Source organism: Rhinatrema bivittatum, chromosome 1 (genome assembly GCF_901001135.1).
Source record: "Rhinatrema bivittatum chromosome 1, aRhiBiv1.1, whole genome shotgun sequence".
Taxonomy (NCBI): domain Eukaryota; kingdom Metazoa; phylum Chordata; class Amphibia; order Gymnophiona; family Rhinatrematidae; genus Rhinatrema; species Rhinatrema bivittatum.
In genome coordinates this window covers 509231652-509251391 of record NC_042615.1, presented here as the reverse complement: position 1 = coordinate 509251391, position 19740 = coordinate 509231652, and the positions used below count along the sequence as shown (strand labels likewise).

Below are 19740 nucleotides of genomic sequence, written 5' to 3'. Positions count from 1 at the left end.
GCGCAGAGAGAGGGAGGGGGGCGAGGGATGTGACTCCCATCCCAGAGGCGAGGTGGTGGTGGTGGTGGTGGTGGGAGAGAGAGAGATGGGGGGGTGAGGCTGTGTAAGCATGCCACTCCACGTGTTACATAACAGAATTATCAGCACCTCTAACCTCATGACAAATCTATGCTGCACAGGGACACTGAAGCAGAGCTAAAGGAGACCCGCCTTCTCCTCGGTCTGGAATCAGTGCGTGTGCAAGGAAGGCGACGGTGGCTCAGCCTCACCTCTCTTCTCTGGCGAGTAATCCTCGGGCAGGAGTGCATCCTGGCGGTTCCCTAGCACGAAGGCGAGCAGAGAGAGCACCAGGGCGTCAATGATCCCCAGGATAGCCAGCGTGAACCCCCAGTGGATGGCGCAGTTCCCCAGGTGGTAACTCCCAGCCTTCGGCCCACACAGGAACTGCACCTCTGGGGCTCCCCATCCGTCAGGGAAAATGATGCACCCCAGTGCCTGACAGGTAGCTGAAAATACCCAATATCCAATGTTAGTTCACAGACCACACCTACCATGACTTTAGAGCCATCCAATGTGGCCTCTTTAATTCTCATTAATGATCCCGCTTCTGAGCCCTCAAAAGAATCACGAACACTCCACACTGAATATGAGTGAACTTGATGAGGGTCGCAGTAGTGGAATAGCAGGGGATGCTGCAGGGCAGGAGTGAGGTACATTGGCAGAGCTGTGTGTGTGGGTTTCAGTAGTGGAATAGCAGGGGATGCTGCAGGGCAGGAGTGAGGTACATTGGCAGAGCTGTGTGTGTGGGTTTCAGTAGTGGAATAGCAGGGGATGCTGCAGGGCAGGAGTGAGGTACATTGGCAGAGCTGTGTGCCTGGATCTCAGTAGTGGAATAGCAGGGGATGCTGCAGGGCAGGAGTGAGGTACATTGGCAGAGCTGTGTGTGTGGGTTTCAGTAGTGGAATAGCAGGGGATGCTGCAGGGCAGGAGTGAGGTACATTGGCAGAGCTGTGTGCCTGGATCTCAGTAGTGGAACAGCAGGGGATGCTGCAGGGCAGGAGTGAGGTACATTGGCAGAGCTGTGTGCCTGGGTAGTGGAATAGCAGTGGATGCTGCAGGGCAGGAGTGAGGTACATTGGCAGAGCTGTGTGCCTGGGTCTCAGTAGTGGAATAGCAGGAAATGCAGGGCAAGAGTGAGGTACATTGGCAGAGCTGTGTGCCTGGGTCTCAGTAGTGGAATAGCAGTGTATGTATGCTGCAGGGCAGGAGTGAGGTACATTGGCAGAACTGTGTGCCTGGGTCTCAGTAGTGGAATAGCAGGAAATGCAGGGCAAGAGTGAGGTACATTGGCAGAACTGTGTGCTTGGGTCTCAGTAATGGAATAGTAGGGGGTGTTTCAGTGCAGGATTGAGGGCAGTCTCTGTACTGGAATAGCAGGAGCTGTTGCAGAACCAGGTGTGCATGGTGGAATAGCAGGGGGCAAAAGATTGAGGTACAATGGCAGAGCCGTATACCCTGCAGGACACAGACACTTCTTCACCTAATACCAAGCCCTCATGTTCAGGAGTATCAAACTATGTGCATGAAATTAAGCGCTGTGCCTTTAAGAGGGCTGGTAGAGGCTGAAGCAGGGAAGCAGAGATCGAGAGTATATTAGAGAAGTGACAGACCTAGAAATATGCACATGAGAAAGACTATGAGCACAAAAGGATTGAACAGAGAGAGAGAAAGACGGGAAAATGAAAAGAAATTACACAAACCGCAGTAAGAAAGAAAGAAAACATGGAATTTAGACACAGGAATCTGAAGAAAGCAAGATACACAGGCCACAGAGGATTTTCCTGCAGATGCATGCTTTTCCATATCCATGCCGTGCTTCCTGATCCGCTCCAGCCGGATATCACAAATCACCTCACCCCCACCAACACCCTCCAGTGGCACTCACCAGCCGTCAGCTGAAGCCACGCGCAGACCTTGTAGACCGTGGCTGCATTGCAGAACCAGAAGAGCCCGAAGCAGCCCACGCTGGCCAGCACAAGCACCAATGCCATCAGCACAAACACCGCTGCTGCCTTGAAGGCTGGCACTGGGGTCAGTGTGGCCAGTGACCCCTGGCACTCTGCAGCCCATTCCGCCTCCACGCACACTTGATATAGGCCAAAGTGACCCGCACTGGTGGGCACCCAGTGCACTGGTGCTGTCCGCACCCAGGTGGGCTGGATGAGGACCACGATCTCAATGAGGCCAAAGCAGAGAGTGCAGACAGCCCAAAGGGCTCCGACTGCCCGGGCGTTACGCACAAAGTCTGTCTGGTAGAGTTTGGCTACCTCCGTGGCTTCCAGCATGGTGAAAAAGCTACCAGTTCAGTCTGGATCGTAGTGTCAGGAAGGAAGGGGAAGAGAGCTGTGCTTAGCGCTGCTGAGAAGACTGTGGTGCTGCAGGGTCCACCATGCCAGGGAGAATACGCTGCATCAGTGCTTCCTTGCAGTCTGTCCCTTTAACGGTTCAGTAGCAAGCAGGTTAGTGGCCAGGAAAGAATAAGCACCAAGTGTCGAGGAAGCAGATTATCCATCACATGAATCCTGATCAAGAGAGGGAGGAGAGAGGGAAACGAAGACACCACCTCCCTTCTCTGTGAATCCAATTCAAAATGATCATGGTGTAAGCACAACAAGCTTGCAGCACCTAGAATTTCACTAATCTGTATGACCCTCCCTGTTATAAAAACTCTTGAAGGTTCCCAGCATGTCCCTCTCATCTCCCATAGAAGAAATTCCTGATTTGTAAAAAAAAAAAAATCCTTTTCATAAAATCTATGAAGTAATGTATACCCTGGAGAAGAAGAAGAGGGAATCTCCAAGTTGCTAATGTTGCCATGAACAGTAGGGATGTGTATTTGTTTGAAATAAAACATGAAAGTTTAACCCTTTCAACTCTATTTGTTTTTAAAAAAACAAAACGAAAAAGAACATGAGTGAAATTGTGTTGGTTTCCATTCGTTTCATTAAAAAAAAAAAAAAGTCAGCATCTCTGTCACAAATAAAAAAAAAGCAAAAACTTTCAGGACCCCCGTACCTTTAATCACCTTCCTCCATCCCAAACCCTTTTACCATATTTTTCTTTCTTCACAGGACCGATGCCATTTTGTACAGAAGAAATTCACAATGGCACCAACCTCGGTCTATCAGAGCCATTTCTAAGCATACCATAGGTGGAGCACGAGCAACCGGGAGTAGCTCTTGCCCCATGAAGAAGTAAAGAATATAGTAAGTGGGTTTGAGTGGGAGGGGTGGGGTGGGGGATTGGAGGGGGGCATGCCAGGATTTCTTTTCTTCTCCATTGAGGCCTGTCATTTTTTTCTTGTGTTATTTTTTCTTCATTTTCTAAATTACATTTGTTGTTTGTGTGACCTCTGTTTCCTTCCCTGCCTTGGGGAACACTAGCGCAGCTCTCCCAGGTGGGGGAGAGTCTCTCAGGCTGCGAGCTGGTGGCAGGATAACCTGCAGAGCCAAAACCGGGCCAAGGACCTCTCCATGAAATAAATGACTGTCCACACCAAACATGTGCTCCAAAACAAAGAGAGTTTACTCAGATTTGGTCAAAATAAAACGTTAGGAAAAAACAGGAAAAAAAAAATACAGGAAAAATCACAGTTCTTATCCAGCACTTCACACAACTTCAATAGCTTCAGTACTTTTCTCCCACAATCGCAGCCTCTTCCAGTACTCACAATGTCCAGAACAGTTCCATGGATGGTCACTCCTGCTATGCGATGAAACCTTCCAAGCCCTGTACTAAGTCCAGTTTCTCTCCTGGTCCTGTCAGTCCTCAGCTGCAGTTGTTTGAAACATAGAAACACGATGGCAGAAAAATTCCTTATGGCCCATCCAGTCGGCCCATCCGTCCAATTAATTGAGCATTATAATTCTCATCACTTCCTTATTGGTCCCCTGTATTTTATTTATCCCATGCTTTCTTGAACTCAGATACTGTTTTTGTCTCCACCACTTCAACTGGGAGGCTGTTCCATATAACCACCACCCCTCTCTGTAAAGAAATATTTCCCAAGATTTCTCCTGAATCTACCCCCTTTCACCTTCATCCCATGACCCCCTCGTTCTAGAGCTTCCTTTCCATTGAAAAAAGGCTCACCTCCTGTGCATGGAAACCTCTGAGATGTTTGAATGTCTCTTTCATATCTCCCCTATCTCGCCCTTCCTCCAGGGTATACATGTTTAGATCTTTAGGTCTATCCCCATATGCTTTAGAATGAAGACCGCTGACCATTTTAGTAGCCACCCTGTGGACCGACTCCACCCTGTTTATATCCATTTTAAGCTGTAGTCTCTACAATTGTGCACAGTATTCCAAGTGAGGTCTCGCCAGTGATCTACACAGGGGCAATATCACCTCCTTTTTCTGCTGACCTTTCCTCTCCCTGTGCACCCAAGCATCTTTCTGGCTTTTACCATCACTTTATCTACCTGTTTGGCCTCCTTGAGTTCATCAGATACAATTACCCCCCGTTCCCTGTATGTACCCGGATCAGTCCAGACAGTGGGTTATGTCCCCCTTCCAGCAGATGGCGTCAGAGAAAAACTTGAAGGGCGCCCTCATATAAGCAGGTGCACCCTCTTCAGTATTCTTCTGACTCCAGCAGATGAGAGCGTTAGAACCTGCGGTTCCCCCTCTTTACTTTTATAGATAGAACATTAGCTTTTTTATTCTCTCTTTTGCTCTTGTTCTTTCTGAGGATGGATCAAGTTTAATACAAAAAAAAAAAGAGAAAGCACTACAGCCTTCATGTTTTTACAAGGTTAATTTCCAGCCGCTTTATCAGTCCCTTTGTAAAAACATTAAACAATGGCTTAACCTCCCCTTATCTCTATTTGGCAGAATATATCTTTTAAAAATGATTGAATTGCCCATATGGCTAACTAGAAGAGATATCAGAGTAATAGAGAGCGAATTATCCAGATTTATTTGGCAAGGGAAAAAAAAGCTAGGTTGCCGCTACATATCTTGCAGGCCCCGTGGGCTTTGTTTGGTCTGTGTTGTCCAGACCTCAGACATTATTAATCGTGCCTGTTTGTTGCGTATTAACCACAATTGGCTCTACAAATCATCCATATACTCCCCATACAATATGTTGAGGGCATGGTTGGGTGGATTTGCACCCTTAGCTCTTCTCCAATGCTCAGCCCAATATATCCCCTCCCTTCCTTCAACATATTGCACTCTTGCGGCGTACCGGAAGGACTGGGTGGCGTTCTGTAAACATCTAAATCTTAAATCAAAGAGTACTGCTCTTATTGCGCCAACCCAGACTTTGCCCTGGGTTGCATACAAGGGGTCTTCCAACGATGCCAACATTTAGGTCAGGAATATATGTATCAAATTTTTGAACACAAAACAAACTCGGTGGTCAGCTTTACAGATATACAATCTTTGTACCACATCCCACGTAAAGATTTTTATGCATATTTACAAGTTAGGCACTACATCACATCTTCCTGACTGGAAAATCCGAATTTAGAAAATAAAAGTGCAATATCTTCTTTCTTTCACTTCATATGCTCTCAAAAACCTTCTTGTAAATGGTTCTCCTGAAAACTATTAGAAGGGTCCTCGCCCGCCCTCTTTCAATATCTTCTTTCCCGTTGGTCTAAATGGCCAAATATTATACTCACGCTCTCGGACTTGAAACAATTCTTTTCAGAAATTCCCAAAATATCTGAGAATACATTAAGAGAACTCCAATATAAATTCATATGGCAATTATATATTCCACAAGCCCTCGCGTATAAATGGAAACTTTGCACTTCCCCCATATGTGAGAAATGTTCAACTGCTACAAATGACTATTTGCATAGTTTTTGGGAATGTCCCCGCATACAAGACCTCTGGAACTCAGTGAACCAGAACTTATCAATTATTTTGCAGTTGGCAATCCCAGTTGATATGCATTTCTGGCTGTTTGGGAAACAATTAGCAGTTATGCACACTTGGCCCAGAGAGTCAAAACAGTTATTAGAGAAAGCAAGACTGACTACTAAGCAATCTATCCTGACGTATTGGATAGGTCCCCACTAACCCTTGTGGGAACTGAAAATGCTCAAGCTGCTGCTAACGATGGAATATTTGTTGACTGCACAATCTTCTGCCAAACGTAGAAAGGAGGCGAAATCTATCTGGCTTCCCTTCTTACATTCTTTACCTCCGGAGTCGTCACAAAACCTGCCTATAATCTAACTATTGCATTAGTTTTCTTGCTTGGAATATTCTGGGACTGACTATTAGAGGCCACACACACCAGGTCTTACCCCTAACAACATATGTTACAATCCAATACTATACCTGGCAGAACCATTACTATTACTAACTGGGTATGAGACCATACCATACAATTACATAATCAATCATTACGCTGTCATTTAAATAAGTGGTTAGCTCTGTGGTCTCTACCATAGCAAGTGGGTAATATCAACCAGGTAAAAAGCAATATAGGCTCGAAAAGAAAGGGTTAAGGAGTAGAGTAGAAAACATGGGGTAATGTTCAAATAGTATAATTGTTTTCGCTTATTATTGATAGAATCATATTGTTAGACTTACTAATGGTTAAAAATAGTTGTAAATATTCAGTGCATATAATGGGGCGGATTTTAAGAGCCCTGCTCGCCTAAATCCGCCTAAATCCGGGCCTATGTAAATCCGGGCCTATGTAAATCCGCCTAAATCCGGGTAGGCCTATGTAAAATACCCTAAATCCGGGTAGGCCTATGTAAAATAGGCGCACCGGCGCGCAGGGCCCTGCTCGCCTAAATCCGGGCGGATTTAGGCGAGCAGAGCCCTGCGCGCCGGTGCGCCTATTTTACATAGGCCTACCGGCGCGCGCAGAGCCCCGGGACTCGCGTAAGTCCCGGGGTTTTCAGAGGGGGGCGGGCCCGATCTGCGTGGCGTTTTCGGGGGGTGTCGGGAGCGTTTCGGGGGCGGGCCCGGGGGCGTGGTTACGGCCCGGGGCGGTCCGGGGGCATGGCCGCGCCCTCCGGACCCGCCCCCAGGTCGCGTCCCGGCGTGCTAGCGGCCCGCTGGCGCGCGGGGACGCTAGCACGCCGGGGACGCGACCTACCTCCGTTCCCTCCGAGGCCGCTCCAAAATCGGAGCGGCCTCGGAGGGAACGGAGGTAGGCTGCGCGGCTCGGCGTGCGCCGGCTATAAGGAATCGATAGCCTTGCGCGCGCCGATCCCGGATTTTTGCGGCTACGCGCGTATCTACTAAAATCCAGCGTACTTTTGTTGGCGCCTGATGCGCCAACAAAAGTACGCCAAATCGCGCTATTTGAAAATCTACCCCATTTTGTATACTGTTTACTCCAGTAAATTTCAATGTTGTACTGTTGTAAAACACCAATAAAATGATTAAAAAAAAAAGAGTAACTTTTTCTTCTAACCATTCCAAAAATGTCACTCATGAAGACATTGAACAGAACCAGTCCCAAAACCGATCCTTGTGACCCTCCACTTAACACTGTTCTCCCTTCTGAGTAGGTTCCATTTACCATTACACGCTGTCTTCTGTCAAGTCAACCAGTTTGCAATCCACACTACTACCTTGGCACTCACTCCCATGCTTCTCCTTTTATGCATGAGCCTCCTATGTGGGACTATATCAAAAGCTTTGCTGAAATCCAAGTCAATTACATCACATGTTCTTCCTTGATCCAATTCCCTAGTCACCCACTCCAAAAAAAAAAAAAAAATCAGATTTCATTTTATTAAAGTTTATATACCATCAATAGAAGGAAAAAATTTGTTTCGATTCAGTTTTCGTTTTGCCAGAACCCAAATTTGCTGCATTAGTTTCATAGGGGGAAAAACCAATTCATTGATTAGTTTTATTCGTTTTCCGTTTTCCCATTAAAGTCAATGGGGGAAGTATTTGCAGCCTATTCTTGGCTGCAGAATTGGGGGTTTCTTATCAATTCTGATGAAACTTCTGGGGAGCAATCATCAGAACGAGAAAAGAGCTCCAAGGTACTTAGACTGTGACAAAGTGGCACCAAAGTGGCATGAAAAGCCTAAGGCACTTTAAAGGGGCAAAGGGGTACCAGGAGTGGCAAGAGTGCTTTAACAGAGGTGCAAAGCAGTAGCGAGAGTGTAAAAAACACACCACAGCTTCAAAAGAGAGCACCGATAATAGTTGCATGAACCCTCGAAGGCAGCATGACAGGCAAAATGGCAAGACAAGTGGCATCAACATCCTACAGCACAATGAAGGGGGAACATAGCAAGCAGAAAGTGTGTCAGAAAAAACCACAAGGTTCCGATAAAGGGACAAAGCAGCAGAAAGACTAGCACCTATGCACCGAGGAACCATGATAGTGGCAAGAACACCACAAGGAGTAGATTGAGTCATCTGGTGTATGGCAGCAAGGCAGAGTGGCAGAAAATTGATAGGGGCAAGACAGGCTGGCAGAGCGGAGGTACTCTGGTCCCTATGGTTTTGATAGGGGCAAGACAGGCTGGCAGAGCTGAGGTAGCCAGGTCCCTGTGGTTTTGATAGGGGCAAGACAGGCTGGCCCCAGGGAGAGTTCCCTTTCCTTTGAGCAGGAAAGGGCTCCCTAGAATGGGTTCGCCCCTAGGGTGGGGTGTTTCTGTTGGCGTCTAGTGAGCTCTCGCTGGTTTTTTAAAATCTGGTGGGTGTAGCAGATATGCAAACAAGAATTTTGAAGGCCGAGGAGGTTTCCATGTGAACAGCGGTTCAACATGGGTCAGAAGGTGCTAAGAGATAGGCTGGCTACACCCGGAGAGAGTTCCCTTTCCTTTGCGCAGGAAAGGGCTCCCTAGAATGGGTTGGCCCCTAGAGTGGAGCATGAGCCTTCAAGCGTGGTGAGTCGACGTGGAGGAGGTTTCCATGTGAACAGTGGTTCTGGTTCAACATGGGTCAACGGGTACTAAGAGATAGGCTGGCTACATCCGGGTAGAGTTCCCTTTCCTTTGAGCAGAAAAGGGCTCCCTAGAATGGGTTGGCCCCTAGAGTGTGGTGGTTCCGTTGGCATCTAGTGAATACCCAGAAGCTATTAACTGAACTTATGCACTTCAGCTCATGACAAAGGAACTTAAAGAGCTCTCAGAAATAAGAAAACTGTTACTCAAGTCCAAATCCTCAATATCAACCTATGTTGACTTTGTACCCTACAGTGCCTCTATAAACTATGGGAACACATAGGATGAACTAGAGTACAACTACCACTAGTTTTCTACAGTACTAGAAACAATGTTGGCACCTAAGAAGCATCTAGGGAAAATGGCCCTTATTATGAAAGTCATGAAAACTATTGAGCATATGAAATATCCAAGCTAAAAACTGGACAGACAGGCACAGCATTAGAGATCAGGCCCTTGTAGGGACGTAAGGCCTGGACAGACAGGCACAGCATTTGAGGTAAAGCCCTTGTAAATACCCAGAAGCTATTAACTGTACTTATGCAATTCAGCTGATGACAAAGGAACTAAGAGCTCTCAGAAATAAGAACACAGCTACTCAAGTCCAAATCTACAATATCAACCTATGTTGACTTTGTAGTTTACATAGTGCCTCTGTAAGCTATGGGAACATAGAGGATGAACTGGAGTGCAATTACCACCAGTTTTCTATAGTACTAGAAACATTAATGTTGGCACCTAAGATAGATTTAGGGAAAATGGCCCATATTATGAAGGTCATGAAAACTATTGAGCATATGAAATATGCAAGCTCCAAACATCTGAACTCAGCTTTTTATGTTCTTACATTCCAAATGTTGCAAAACAGGAAAAAGAATATTCTGGAAAGAAGTGATGCACAAATACATGAAACTGAAATTAGAAATACTAGAACTAAACTCAGACAGGCACAGCGTTTGAGGTCAGGCCCTTGTAGGGACATACAGCCTGGACAGTGGACAGAATGGCACAGCGTTTCAGGTCAGGTACATGTGCTGATATTATCTGGAGCATAGGAGGCAGTTGAAGCTGCTGCAAGGCTTTCAATTGCTTTTATTCGTCTTACCATTCACAGGGAAAATTTTGAAACCCGAACAAAGGCATGTTTATTTTAAAAAAACACTAGCATTTTCATCAACTCTGGTGCCAGCCTTGAGCAGTGAGGGCTCATGATATCCCCTGTCATTGAAAATACACTTTCACTGGGCATACTGGTTGGTGGACATGACAGATATCGCTGAGCCACTTTGGCTAGGTGTGGCCAGACAGTGGACTTGTGTGCCCAATATGCCAGCGGATCTTTCTGCATGTCCTCTGTGGGCTCAGAGATACTGTGTTACTGACATTTGTGCTGGTGTCTCCTTTGCTTGGGTGGGCTGAGAGTCACTCATGCCAGCTGCTTTCTCTCTAGCCTGTTCCAGAACAGATGATTTTTTATGGGCAACATGGCTTTGGCATACTGAAATGGAGGAGGAAGTACTAGCTGTCACTGACAGAGTGCTGCTCCTGCTTGGGCTAGCACTACTCCCTGAAGTACCCACTGTTTCCTCCTCTGCTTCATACCTAATCTGTCTCTGCCTGTGGCACTCCTGTTCATGGACATTTACTAACAGCAGGTCCTTCATAAATATGAGACAATTGGACTGTAGGGTGAGTTTCCCTTTCACACGGGGATCACAGACTGTGGTGAGCATGTATGTGTGGTCTTCTGTTAAAGGTCTTAATTTCTCTTGCACCTGCTTCTGCAAAAAGTCCAGACAATGCAGCACCTCTGCTGTCATTCCCTCTTCCTGTTTAAAGCCCTCCAAATTTTCCTCCAGAAAATTAACTATAGAGATGTCAGCCAAGGTGGCACTTCTGGAACTCAGCTCCTCTGTGGCATCCTTGAAGGGCTGCAGGATTTTTACCAGCTGACTCATGACTAACCAATCATGACACCCTAGGGAACTATGCACACCTATGTTTATTGCCGCAGAAAGTTCATGAAGGGGTGTCTGCTGCTCCACTAACCTCTGTAGAATCATAAAGGTGGAATTCCACCGGGTGGCAATATCTTGAATGAGACGCTTGTGAGGCATCTCCAAATCAGTCTGCTTTTGTTGGAGAACCTGCCCCGCCTTCACAATTCTGTGGAAGTGCGCTGCTATGTTCCTGCACTTGTGTATTAACAAATGCAGGTATTCATTCTCTTGGTGATTGGACTCCAACCCCAGAGATTCCGTGCAAAACATTGGTTGTTCTGAAAGCCCCCGTCGCATATTGCCTTTACCATGTTTGCACCATTGTCTGTGACAAAGAACTCTGCCTGAAGATTCCTGTCTTGCTGGTGTAGCTGCCAGCCCGCCAGCGTCTGTCTGATGCATGCTAGAATATTGGCTGAGGTATGGGCCCACCTCCACCCTGATACTTGTTCACTAATAGAGCTGCTGCCTGCCCCTGCCTCAGCCAAGCCCCGCCCCTGTGCTGTCAGGGAGAGGTAAGAGTGTGCAGCATTCAGTGCGGTCCAGATATCGCAGGTGAAATGCACACTCCCCTCTGCCTTAGCTAGCAGCACTTGGATGTGACTGCGACACTGGTTGTACAGGCTGGGGATGATCTTTCTGCTAAATGTGGTTCTGGAGGGGACTTTGTATTTTGGAACTAAGACCTTCAGCAAATGCTTGAAACCCACATTCTCCACTATCTGCAAGGGCTGGTCATCAAGGGTAATCATTTCCCCAATGCTCCTGGTTACAACTTTTGAGGCTGCCTGCCTCCTTCCCTGGGAGAGCGTTACCAAACACCACCCCATTTGCTCCATGGTGGGTTGTCGCTTCTGACACATGGCAGGGGGCTGCTGGCCTGCCACCTGACTGCTAGAAGGGGCTGAGGGCGTGGGGTGACTCTGCTCCTTTTCAACCACTTTACGCTGGCTGGAAAAAGGGGTCCCCTGACTGGTACTGCCACCATCTCCAGATGGCAGTACTGTTGGGTATTGCTTCTGCATATGATGCATCATGCCAAAATTAGTTAGATGTCCCATTTGCTTACCTCTGCTAATGGCCCTGGCACAGTAATTACACTGAGCAAAACGCGGGTCCTCCGTCACTTTAAAGTGGCTCCAGATCACAGATTTCTTTTGTGATCCCTTCTCTATAGCCTTCGGGGTGGATGCTGGCACTGGAGCTGAGGTAGTGGGTGCACCCTGAGAAGCAATGCCAGGGGCATCAGTCATACTCTGTGCCTGCGCTGACTGTTCTTCCTCCTCCTCATCATCAGTTTCATCTCTCCCCTGCAGCACTGAGGTGGAGGCTAAGACAGAACTAACTAATCCTCCTTAACCTTCTTCAGCTATTACTTCTTCCATTTCTGATGATGAGAATCCCACACAAGATGATTCTTCATCGGAATTAGAAGCAAACAGTGCCTGCGCTATATTTTCAACGCTAAGTCGAGTCTGCTGTCGCACTGCTGCTTTTGGGTCTCGCCCTTTTGTCTTGCATGACTCAGCCTCCCCTTCCCTCACCTCCAAAACTACAAGGTCAGAAACAGGTGGTGGTGATGCATCATCTTTAAATTTCATTTTTTTCTGGATGGAACTGCCTGCCCCTTCAGAGATTTTAGATTGGAACAGGTCCCTTTTTAACTTTAATGGGGGACTGGCACTGCCTTTTGAAGTGCCTCCTCTGCCAGTCCCAATCACTCGACCACGTCTAGCTTTCCCTGACATCATGGATTTAATGTCATTGCCTACTAGGGATTTCAATTAAAAGAATTATTTCCAAAAGAGGCCTACTGGGGATTTGGCTTCAAAAAGCACCGATGTCCCAATATATGTAAGTCTGCAAAACTGCCCACAGATGCAGTGCCTTGATGTACACTACAACTGGGACCGCTGTATGTACACACAACAAACTTGTAACTACAAAAGAGGCCTACTGTGGATTTGGTTTCAAAGAGCACCGCTGTCCCAATATATGTGAGTCTGCAAAACTGCCCACAGATGCTGTGCAGTGCCTTGATGTACAGTACACTACAACTGGGACCACTCTGTGCACAATTCCTAGTGATGCTGCTTCTTGTTTGAAAATACTAACTCACATTATCTCCCACCCACACCCTGCCTGGCCTGCAACTACCTATCCCAGGGGGGTAAGATAAGCAGCAAAATACCACTGCTAGCAGCTTGTCTCAGTGGGAGAGACAGGGACAGTCTGAGATCAAAATCCCCAGTATTTCTTCACAGAGAGGGTGGTGGATGCTTGGAATGCCCTTCCGGAGGAAGTGGTGAAGACCAGAACTGTGAAGGACTTCAAAGGGGCGTGGGATAAACACTGTGGATCCATAAAGTCTAGAGGACGTGAATGAATGTGGACAAAAGGATTTGCATTCACAAAAAAGCAGGGAGTAGCTTGCTTGTTACGGTGGTTACTACCCCAAACCAAATAAGCCTGATACTTCACTTTCAATGCATATCCAGCATAGCTCTCTGCTTCAACGGCAGGGGAGAAAGACTGATGCTTCACACATAACCAACATGGCTCTCTGCCTCAACGGCAGGGGAGAAAGTCTGATGCTTCACTTTCAATGCATGTCCAGCATAATTCTCTTCTTCAACGGCAGGGGGAATGAAGAAAAGAGGATCTATATACAGACAACAACCAAAAAGGACTGAATTACATAGTCTGGGTAAACAAATAAGCATGGATGTAGCTTGCTTATTGCGGCAGTTACTACCCCTAACTAATTAAGCTATATATTTCACATAGATGCAGCTCCAACACTGCTCTCTGCATTAATGGTGGGGGTGGAAGGGAAATAGAACCAAAAGGTTACTAAGAGCCAAGAGTAACAGATAAGTATGAGAAAAGAAAATGTGCAAAGCTTGCTGGGCAGACTGGATGGGCCGTTTGGTCTTCTTCTGCCGTAATTTCTATGTTTCTATGTATGTTTCTATGTTTCTAATAAAAAAAAAAGTGCCTGGCTGGCTGGCTGGCACTGCAGCAAAAATGAACAAATATCTTTTTCAATGGAAAATTCTATCAAAGAGGCTAGCAACTGAATACAGGTTTGAGACACTCAGACTAGCTCTGAGTAAAGCCACCATCCCCGGACCACCCCCACAAAGAAAGAGCGTGGCACGCTGCATGCTTAAGGTATAAATAGTTCAGCGTCATCAGGAACAGCGTCACAGTGCACTGAGTGAGAGCGGCGATTAGCTACATTAGAAAAATGTTTAGCTCTGAAAAGTTGCATGCTCACCTCCTTGCCAACCTGTCTGACCCACTCTATGACAAGGCTGTGAGGTCACTTATGACTCACAGGAAAGGGCTGGTTTTTCTTATGGATACCTCATGGCCTTCTCCTATTTCAAACGGCCGCTAAGAAATCACTGCGAACCAAAAGAATGAAACTAATATGATATGTTTTATTCGTGGGGGATCGCCCTGCATTTCACGAACCCACGACTAAAACGAATAGGGACTTATGAGTTGCGGATTGCACATTCATTGAAAATGAATGCACATCCCTAACCATCAATGCATGGCCTAAGGTGGTGAACAAGCTGAACATTCATGATTTGTCTGACAGGACTTTCACCTGGTGAATCCTTGCGGTCTCGGGTCCAGCAACGCATCAGATTGTAGATAGTTTATTCTCTCTGCTACTGCTCTTGTGAAGCAGAATCACAACCATTCTTCTCCAGTTGTGCAGTACCATTCCTGGGTACAGGGATCTCTATTGCACAGGTCTTTCAGCTGACCTGCCAGCAGATCTGTGCTCCCTTACTATGCTTGTTCAGCATCCTTGCGCCTGTGGCAATTTACAGCTGATCAAAACAAGCAGTAGTCTGAAAAGTTTGCATTTCAAAGCTGAAAAATGTACAGTAGTTTATATTTATGTGAAATAAGTTCCCTCCTCCAAACTTCAGCTCAGGGCCAGTTTTTCCATTAGGCAAACTATACAGTTGTCGAGGTTGCCAAAATCCCTGGAAACCTCTAGGTGCTGTCTACCCACTTTTAAGACACAGCCCCACAAGAGAGAAGGGATGGTGGGGTGAGATGTTGGGGATGCTGGGTGAGCGGGAAAGTTATGGAAAAAGGGTACTATGCAGGTGAGTATGGGGTGGAAAAAGCTTCTGCATAGGTAAGGGGTAGAGCGAGAGGATGCTGGGTATTGCAAAGAGTTTGGGGTGATGCTGAGCAGGGAGCAAAGGGGAGAAAGAGAAGAATGCTGGGGGGAGAAGGGAATAGAGATGGATGATGAGGAAGAAACAGAAGAGAGGCTGGGCACTGTGCATAGGAAGCTAAGGGAAAGGGATGTGGGACTTAGATGAGCATGAGAGGTGAATGCTAAGCAGGGTAAGAGGGGCAGGGTAGGCTTCTGCTAGGCAGGTGTGGGGGGGAGGGGAGGGCATAAGATTTAAAGTGCAGCTAGGGCACTTACCGTTGCCCCAGGCCAGCCTCAGCTCTCCCTCTGCCTTCTGGGTGCTGAAATTTTATCTAGAGCAACTTCACCACCAGCTCCTGTTCCACTTCCTAATAGAGGGCAGTTGGATTAACGTAATCGAGCTTGGTGTGTTCGTCAGCAGCTTTTCATTTTCGAGTGAGATTGTGAAAATATAGAGGCTGATGCAGTAATAGGGAGGTTGACTGTATGCTGAAATCCAGGGCACAGTTTAAGACAGATTCTTTTTTTTTTTTTTTTAATCTCCAGCTGCAGTAAGATGCTTTGCAAATACATCACGAGTTTAAAAAACACAGACTATAAATTTGCATTCAGCACAGGCCAAACACACATTTTAACACAGGAGGGGGGGGGGGGTGTTACTATTGCTGAAAACAGCCCAATATGGAGTTAGCAGGACAGCAGATGTATCTGGCTAAGTGGCAGCCCTCACTAGCAAGCTGGATAAGATCTGGCTATCTAGCACATAGCTGGATACGTACAGATTTATCCAGGGAAGGGGCAGTGGAAAAATCACAGCCAGAAAGGCAGCTTCCACTTTACCAGACAAGTCAGTGCTTATCATATCTGGGAACTTTTGACTTCGAGTAACCTGAGATTACCATGAATTAGCGGGAGAATGGGGGGAGGGCAACTGCACAGTGGGACCAGATGCTCACAAATTGGCTCTCATAAACACTCTTACATGTTCACACTTTCACCCCTCATTCTCTCACATCCATTTACACCTTTACTTCTGTCATTCTTCCACCAACACACACACACTCACTCACGTCTCTCCCTCTTCCATACACACATGCCCTCTCACTTTCACATCCATGCTCACTTGCACTCAGCTCTCTCCTACTCACCTGCATACACTCTCAGATCTCTTCTTCCTACACAAATACACACTCACTCACTCACTCTCACAGACATGCTCATTCATTCTCTCTCCCCTCCTTTCAAAACACACTAGCAACAGCAGACTCTAACTTGGGCTCCTGGAGCAGCAGCAGCCTCTTCCTTCTGCTCCTGTGCTGCAGAAATGGACTCTGCCTGTTTCTTACTCCTCGTTTGATGCACGGGCAGGAAATCGTAATGTTGATTGGTCAAGGCAAACAGGATGGGGTGGGCAAGTGGCTGGATAGAGGAAACAGGCTGTGCAGGAGCAGGTGGTGTCACGAGGAAGCGAAGTTAAGAGTTAAAAAGGGACAGAGATGGTAGAAATCACTGTCGAGTTCCTCCTTTTTCAGCCACACAAGGCCAATGACATTCCTTTCTTCTTTCTAGGTCCAAGGAGATTGGTTTTGCTGCAGCACCCGGAGATTTCCGGTATTGGCCCGGAGCCCTGGTAATTCTTTTAGAATTCCGGAGTCTCCAGGCCAAATCCGGAGCATTCCCAGGTCTGGTACTTATCCTCCAAAATGGCAGCGGTTAGTCTGATAAATCCTGACTTTTATTTTTTCCCTTTTAAAGTGAATGTAAGGGTTTTAAGTGCCAGCTGGAAACTTAACTCTCTCTCTGCCCCAGAATTAAGTTTCCAGTGCTAAAAAAAACCAAACCCTAGGTTACTGCCACTACAGCTCTGTGCAGAGGGGAGTACTGCTTAATACCCTCATTTACATGGGATTTTCATGCAAGGGCGCTAAGCAGAACTCACATTTTGAAATTTACATTTTCTGTGCAAAACAATTCTTGCTAGGTCAGCAGTATGGTTTGCGCAAAGAAAATATGTGTTCCGCAGCAGGTAAAGCAGACTGTAACAGGTGTTCTCCTTGGACAACAGGATGTTAGGCCTCACAGAGGGGTGACATGATCAGATGGAGCCTAGCACGGAAAACTTTTGTCAAAGTTTCTAGAACTATGGGCTGCACAGCAATGGGTATGCCAGTAACACCCTGATGGTAGGCACTGATGGCACTCAGGTGGACCCTGACCAAAATGGTTTTCAACCTAGCTTTGGCAAGGCACCACACATAGTACAGTAACTTCAGCTTGGTACAGGCGAAGGGATCGGACACAAGCCCCTTGCACCAGATGGAGAACCTCCTCCCTTTCAGTCGATAAGACTTCCTGGTGGAAGGCTTCCTGGAAGCTACCAGCACCTGGGACATGTCATCAGAGAGGTCCAGGGACTGCAAGACTAGGTGCTCAACATCCAGGCCACCAAGTCTAATGGCCGGAGGTTTGGATGGCACAATCTACTCTGACCCTGTGTTATCAGGTCAGGCGAGGTCCCCAGATGGATAAGCTCTCTGACCAACAGGTCCTGAAGGAGCAGGAACCAGACGTGTCTGGCCAGTACGAGGTTATGAGAATCATGGTCCCCTGGTCTTGCTGGAGCTTCAAGAGAGTCTTCATAACCAGCAGAAGAGGAGGATACACGTTCAGGAGATCTGTGCCCCAATGCTGGGCAAAGGCGTTCAGGGCTAGAAGTCTATCCATCCTGAACAAGGAACAACATTTTCTCACCTTGCAATTGCAAGGAGCGGCAAAGAGATCCACATCCGATGTTCCCCACTAGCTGAAAATTCGGGCCATGACTGCTTGATCCAGTGACCTCCCATGTGACTAGAAGTACGACTCAGTTGGTCCGCCACCAGGTTCATCGCTCTCAGAAGCATGCCCTGCGATTGAACCCAGGACCAAATGTGCACTGCCTCTTGACAGAGGAGGAACGACCCAGTGCCTCCCTGCTTGTTGATATACCACATTGCCACTTGATTGTGTGTCCGGATCAGGACTGCCTTGTGGGACAAGCAGTCTCAAAATGCCCACAGGGCATAATGAATTGCCCGAAGCTCCAGGCAGTTGATCTGATATAGAGATTCCTGAGCCATCCGACTCTGTGTGTGGAGGTTGTCCACATGTGCCCCCTAACCGCAGAGGAAGGCATGAGTGGTAAGCACCGCCTGAGAAGGGGCAAGCTGAAAAGGGATTCCCTGCTCCAGGTAGGAGAGATTCTCCCACCAGGAGAGGGAGACCTGCAGAGGTGGAATGATGTAAACACATGCCTCGAGGTCCTGGGATGCCAGTGGCCATTGCAACCACAATGTCCATTGCGCCCTATGCATGGAGAGGTGGACCAATGGGGTGATGTGGACAGATGCAGCCATGTGGCCGAAAAGATGAAGCAGCAGAAGAGCAGGAACCAGTTAATGGCTGCAGACCAAGCTCACCAGCGATGACAGGGCAAGCACCTGATCGCGGGGCAGAAACACTTTGGCCTGAATCAGGTCCAGTTTGACTCCTCTGAAGTCCGGGTGGGACGACAGGCAGAGGTTGGACTTGGGGTAATTTATGACAAACCCCAGACTGCAGCAATTGGATGGTCAGACTTAAACAATGAAGTGCCCCCTGTTGGGAGGCACTTTTAACCAGCTAGTTGTCCAAGTAGGGGAATACATGTATCCACTGATGCCTGAGGTGGATGCCTGAGGTGCGCTCCCACCACTGCCAGGCACTTGCTGAAGACTTAAAGGGCTGAGGCCAAGCCAAATGGCAGCACTAGATACTGGAAGTCAGCTTCTCCCATCACAAAGTGAAGATACTTCCTGTGACCCAGGAAGATCACAATGTGGGCATTGGCTCTGCTCCCTCGACCTGAAGGATGCCTGTCTCCTCTTTTGAGGAGTGGGATCATGGTGCCCAGAGAGACCATTTTGAACTTTTCCCTCTGAAGAAATTTGTTCAAGGCTCTGAGATCGAGAATAGGGCATAGGCTCCCAGTTCTCTTTGGTGTAAAGAAATACCTTGACTAGAACCCTTGCCCCTGCTGGTGGAAGGGTTCTACCGCTCCTGCCATTAGAAGGGCAGAGCTCTATAAAGTATTTGTGCGGAGCAGACGAAACCCACAATAGACATGGGGGAAAGTCCGTAGGGATGTCCCTGAAATTTAGCCGATACCCTGGCCAGATGATTATGAGAACCCACCAGTCCAACGTCACGAGGGACCAGCGGTGGGCAAAGCGAAGGAGCCAGACCCCCAACTGGAGGGCAAGATGCTGGGGGTACTGTGGAACTGATTCATGCTCCCTTGCTCTCAATCAAAACCCCATGGTGAGGCTCTGCTGGGGGGCTGGCTGAGGCCTGGGGATCTGCTGCTGGTGGAACAACCCCTGCAGCCAGCATCGTGTGTGAAGGCCATCAGGGCGGAGGGTAGTATTTCCTCTGATAGAAGGATTTCCTCGAACCTTGTCATGCAGACTTCCCGACTGAGGATGGTGGATCGGAAGTGCTAGCCAACAGCTGTTGAAGGGTCTGATGATGATCCTTCAATTGGGCTACTGCATCCCTGACCTTACCCCTGAAGAGATTCTCCCTGTGC

The 19740-nt window shown here is 47.5% G+C and overlaps 1 protein-coding gene across 1 annotated transcript; it reads right to left on the bottom strand.

Annotated features, from left to right (window-relative positions):
• Window positions 1-228: 228 nt before the first annotated feature.
• LOC115098280 (LHFPL tetraspan subfamily member 3 protein-like) lies at window positions 229-2345 on the bottom strand. Its single transcript, XM_029614791.1, has 2 exons — window positions 1946-2345; window positions 229-506 (listed from the first exon to the last, which is right to left on the bottom strand). Exons 1-2 carry the CDS (start codon window positions 2343-2345, stop codon window positions 229-231), a joined length of 678 nt encoding a protein of 225 aa, XP_029470651.1.
• Between the last annotated feature and the right edge of the window lie 17395 nt (window positions 2346-19740).

What these genes read in the sequence shown, in the direction of transcription:
- LOC115098280 (XM_029614791.1), bottom strand. Translation starts at nt 2,345, where the DNA reads ATGCTGGAAGCCACGGAGGTAGCCAAACTCTACCAGACAGACTTTGTG. An exon ending in GTGGCTTCAGCTGACGGCTG is followed by an intron (nt 507 to 1,945) that starts GTGAGTGCCACT and finishes GGGTATTTTCAG; the next exon opens with CTACCTGTCAGGCACTGGGG.